This window comes from Egretta garzetta, unplaced genomic scaffold (genome assembly GCF_000687185.1).
Source record: "Egretta garzetta isolate BGI_Z169 unplaced genomic scaffold, ASM68718v1 scaffold145, whole genome shotgun sequence".
In the NCBI taxonomy this organism is placed as follows: Eukaryota; Metazoa; Chordata; class Aves; order Pelecaniformes; family Ardeidae; genus Egretta; species Egretta garzetta.
The window spans coordinates 1,491,514-1,495,358 of record NW_009259687.1 but is presented as its reverse complement, the minus strand read 5'-3'; the positions used below and the strand labels follow the sequence as shown (position 1 = coordinate 1,495,358).

Here is a 3,845-nt window from a genome sequence, read left to right as displayed (position 1 = left end):
AGAGGGGGGGCAAGGAGGAGGGGGTTGCTCTGCCGGCAGGATGCTTGTGGGGTAGGGGGTCACGGGGAGCAGGGGAACGCTTGTGGGGCTTCTTTGGAGCTTCTTTGCGGTGTGATGCTCGTGGGCTGGAGCAGGGGGGTGTTGCTGCAGAGGGTGAAGGGCAGGGGGAGCAGGCAGTGGGGTGCACAGGGTGTGGGGTGCAGGGGGACGAGCGTGGGGCAGGAGGAAGCAGGGCGGTTTCTCTGCCAGAGGGTGCTGATGAGGGATGTGGGGGTTTCCCTTCAGGGGGATGCTTGTGGGGCAGGAGAGGTGCAGGGAGCGGGGTCCTCTGCAGGGGGATGCCAGGGGCAGGAGGGGGCAGCAGGGAGCCCACCGCGCTCACTCACTTCGCAGGTTCTCGCCCGTGGTGTCGTACTTGTCATGGATCCACTCGGGTGGTGGCGGGTAGAAGTTGGCCTGGGAGGCGGCGAAGCCCAGGGGGTCATTGCTGGCCCACACGGTCAGGCAGATGTAGAAGGTGTCAGGGGGGATGATGCCGTTCTCATCCACCAGACGCCGCGTGGTCAGCTACGGGGAGAGAGCAGGAGCCGGCATGAGCAGGGCAATGGGCACAGCACCGTTCCCCAGCCCAGTCGCCCCAGCTCCATCCCCACGCACCTGATTGAAGTTGAAGGGCTCCTTCTTGTTGCCGGTCTGGATTAGAAGCTTGTATGCCAGCGCCCCGTCCTCAGAACCATTGCGGTAGCTGTCGTGGGTGATGCGCCCAGCTTGCCAGTCCCTGTCAAAGGTGGCCTGGAGCCCTGGGGATGCAGTGCGAGGGATGAGCATCCCTTGGGGCACGCCACTCTGCACAGCATCCAGTGCACCTCTGGAAGCACTGTGCCAGCAGGATGGGCACACAGGAACTCCAGGGCTCAGTTTGGCATTGCTGGGCACCTTGGGGGCACCATGGGACCACCCTCCCCAGGGTGCCACACACCAGGGAAGGTATTCCCAGACCAGCAGGGAAGGTGCAGGTTTGGAAGAGCACGGAGAAGAGGAACATCCCTCACCTCGCAGCCAGTCCTGGAAGTAGTGGAGCCACATCTTGGGCAGGTCGCGGTTGCCCTCCCGCACCACGTACTTGACAGTGCTGAAGGCCTGGTGCAGGCTGAGCAGGGCGGCTTGGGCACCCGGGTAGTGGAAGCCGCCCTTGGTGACGATGAACATGTTGTAGAAGGAGAAGTACTTGAACTGGGCCGAGATGAAGGCGTGCGCCTTGGTGTCCCGCGGCACGATGTCTGTCAGGTAGAGCCCGTCGTGCACCATGGTGGTGCCGTAGAGGCTCAGCCCCAGCAGCGCCAGGAACAGCACCGCCACCACCGCCTGCGGGAACAGCGGGGGGTCAGGCTGGGTCCCCTGCCACCCACCCACCTCAGGTGGCATCGCCGGGGCCGTCCCCACCTCACCTTGGTCCGGGTCCGCAGGAGGAGTGGGGCATACTTCTCCCGGGCGAAGTCGGCGAGGCTCCAGCGGCAGAAGGGCAGGGGGACGCACTCCCGCCCGCCCTTGGCCTCGTCCAGCTGGGCCAGCAGGTCCCGGGTGGAGCTGGACGGGGTGAAGACCTGCGAGCCCAGGGGGTCGGTGGGTGGCAGGAGGATGGCGGGCGAGGTGCACACCTGGGAGGTGGGTGGCAGGACGGTGACAACGTGGTGGCCTGAGGGGTCGCACCGTGTGAAGGCTTGCACGGTGGTGGTGATCTGGGTGCTGGTGGCCACACCAGGGTGCCCATAAGGGGAGGGGTGGCAGGCATGGTTGTCGTTGGCATCAGCGAGCTCTTGGGGTTGGATCTGGATGACCCGTGAGGAGCAAGGACTGATGGGAGAGAGGAAAGGAGGAGAGAGGGAAGGAGAAGAAGATGTTGAGGGAGAGGAGCAGAGCCACCCCATGCTTTTTGGGGTACCCGCAGGGTCACCACATCCCCACCAGCCCAGCGGCGGTACCTGTAGAAGCAGCAGAGGATGTCGAGCCGGCGCTTCTCCCGGCGGTGCAGGTCCAGGCTCAGGATGGCAGGGAAGACGAATAGCACCATGGCAAAGTTGAACACCACCACCACCGCAGCCTGCAGGCAGGGGGACATGTCAGAGCTGGGTCCGGTCACCCCCTTCCTGATCCCCCAACTCCCCTGCCCCAAGAGGGACCCCAGCCAAACCTGGAGGGAGAAGGCACGCAGGGCAGGGATGGGCACCAGGGCCGCCATGAAGAAGGCGATCATGTTGCTGACGGAGGTGAGAGCCACGCTGGTCCCTGTGCGCTTCAGGCACTCGCCCGTCCGCTCCTGTGGGGACAGAGGGAGGGGGTGACGAGAAGGGCCGCAGGGAGGCAGGAGGGGACCAGGCAGCCCCCGGGCAGGGCTCGGCGCTCACCTTGAAGGGGATGTGCTGGCTGGTCTCAGTGAAGGCATGAGCCAAGAGGAACATGTCATCCACACCGATGCCAAGGGCCAGGAAGGGCAGGACCTGACGGAGAGCAGCCAGTGTCAGTGGGGGGATGTGGCCACTGCCTGTGAGGGGACCCGGCCACGCGGCAGCCCCCAGGGTCCCACCAGCCCCATGGCACCCGGCTCTTCCCCCAGCACATACCTGGGTGGTGGCTGCGTTGAAGGAGATGCCCAGCAGTGAGCAAAGCCCCAGGCCAGAGGCCACGGAGAGAGCCACAAGCAGGACCCCGGCCAGACCCACGGCCCCTTGGGACTTGGAGCAGTCCCACCGCAGCATGGTGACACAGGCATAGGCCAGCTGGAAGAGCACAGTGGGTTAGTGGGGACGGGGAGGCGAGGGAGGGATGGCAGGGGACAGAGAGAGGGGGCACACACACACCATGAGGAGGTAGCCCCCGGCCACGCGGATGGCACTGACGTCGGAGAAGGACTTCATGATGTCGTTGAGCGTGGTGGTGGAGAAAGCGTGGACGCTCTGCGTGGCGTTGGGCGGGATGGAGTCCTGAGCCAGCTGCCGGAGGCGCACCCCGTTAGAGGAGTCAGGAAGCCCCCATTCCCCAGTACCTTCCCCCCAGAGCCACCCAGGGTGTCAGCGTTGCCACCGAGGATCCCTAGGGACCCACCGGAACACGAAAGAGTGGTGCCAAGACTCAAGGACACCATGAACACCTGGGCGCAGGGGGATGCCACGTGCAGGTTCAGCCCTGCCCAGCCCCACATGGGGGCTGTCCCCAGTGCTCACCTCCACGAATTTCCTCTGCCAGGCCTCCAGGATGGCACCTGCCTTCTCCTCGCTCCAGCTGATGTCATGGATCTCGTAGTCATCCTTGAAGTGCTCGAAGAGCTGCCGGGGGCTCATGAGGAGGAACATGGTCTGCAGGGCCTCAGCGCTGGGGGACAGGCATGCACCTCGCTGGGACCGGCTGCAGTGCCCCAGGATGCAGGAATGGGTCCGTCCCCCACCCCACGGTTCCCAGCCCCACCATGGACACCCAGGAGAGGATCCAGGCATCCTGCCCCATGTCCTCCCCCCTTGCTCCGAAGCACTGCCCCGCTCGCCAGCCTCATGCACTCGCCAGCCCCACAGCCCCTCTTGCAGCCAGGGCGGGTTCCCATGGGCACTGGATGAGGATGAGGGGACCCTGCCCCAAACTGACCCAGGGGCGAGTGCCGTGGCTGGGCCCCTGCGCTGTGCCTGGGGATACCCACGCCGTGGTGGGTTCTCCCGTAGCAGCTTGCCCTGGGAGTCTTTGGTTGTGCCGCCTAAAATCAGCTCCTCCTGCCAGCGCATGAACTTCCTGGAGAAGCCGTGGCAGCCCCCTGAGAGCTCAGCCGGGATGTCGGGGCTCTGCGGGCAGAGGGGGGG

General features: G+C 65.5%; 1 protein-coding gene across 1 annotated transcript in view; it reads right to left on the bottom strand.

The window, feature by feature from the left end:
• PTCH2 (patched 2) overlaps positions 1–3,845 on the bottom strand; it is a 39,585-nt gene that overhangs the window by 2,734 nt on the left and 33,006 nt on the right. The window contains 11 exon segments of the mRNA XM_035894192.1: positions 387–567; positions 658–800; positions 1,053–1,365; positions 1,449–1,854; positions 1,983–2,101; positions 2,192–2,317; positions 2,406–2,498; positions 2,622–2,777; positions 2,859–2,990; positions 3,222–3,372; positions 3,709–3,845. The exon segment at positions 3,709–3,845 is cut by the window's right edge and continues 175 nt beyond it. Coding sequence (XP_035750085.1) covers positions 387–567; positions 658–800; positions 1,053–1,365; positions 1,449–1,854; positions 1,983–2,101; positions 2,192–2,317; positions 2,406–2,498; positions 2,622–2,777; positions 2,859–2,990; positions 3,222–3,372; positions 3,709–3,845 — 1,957 coding nt within the window.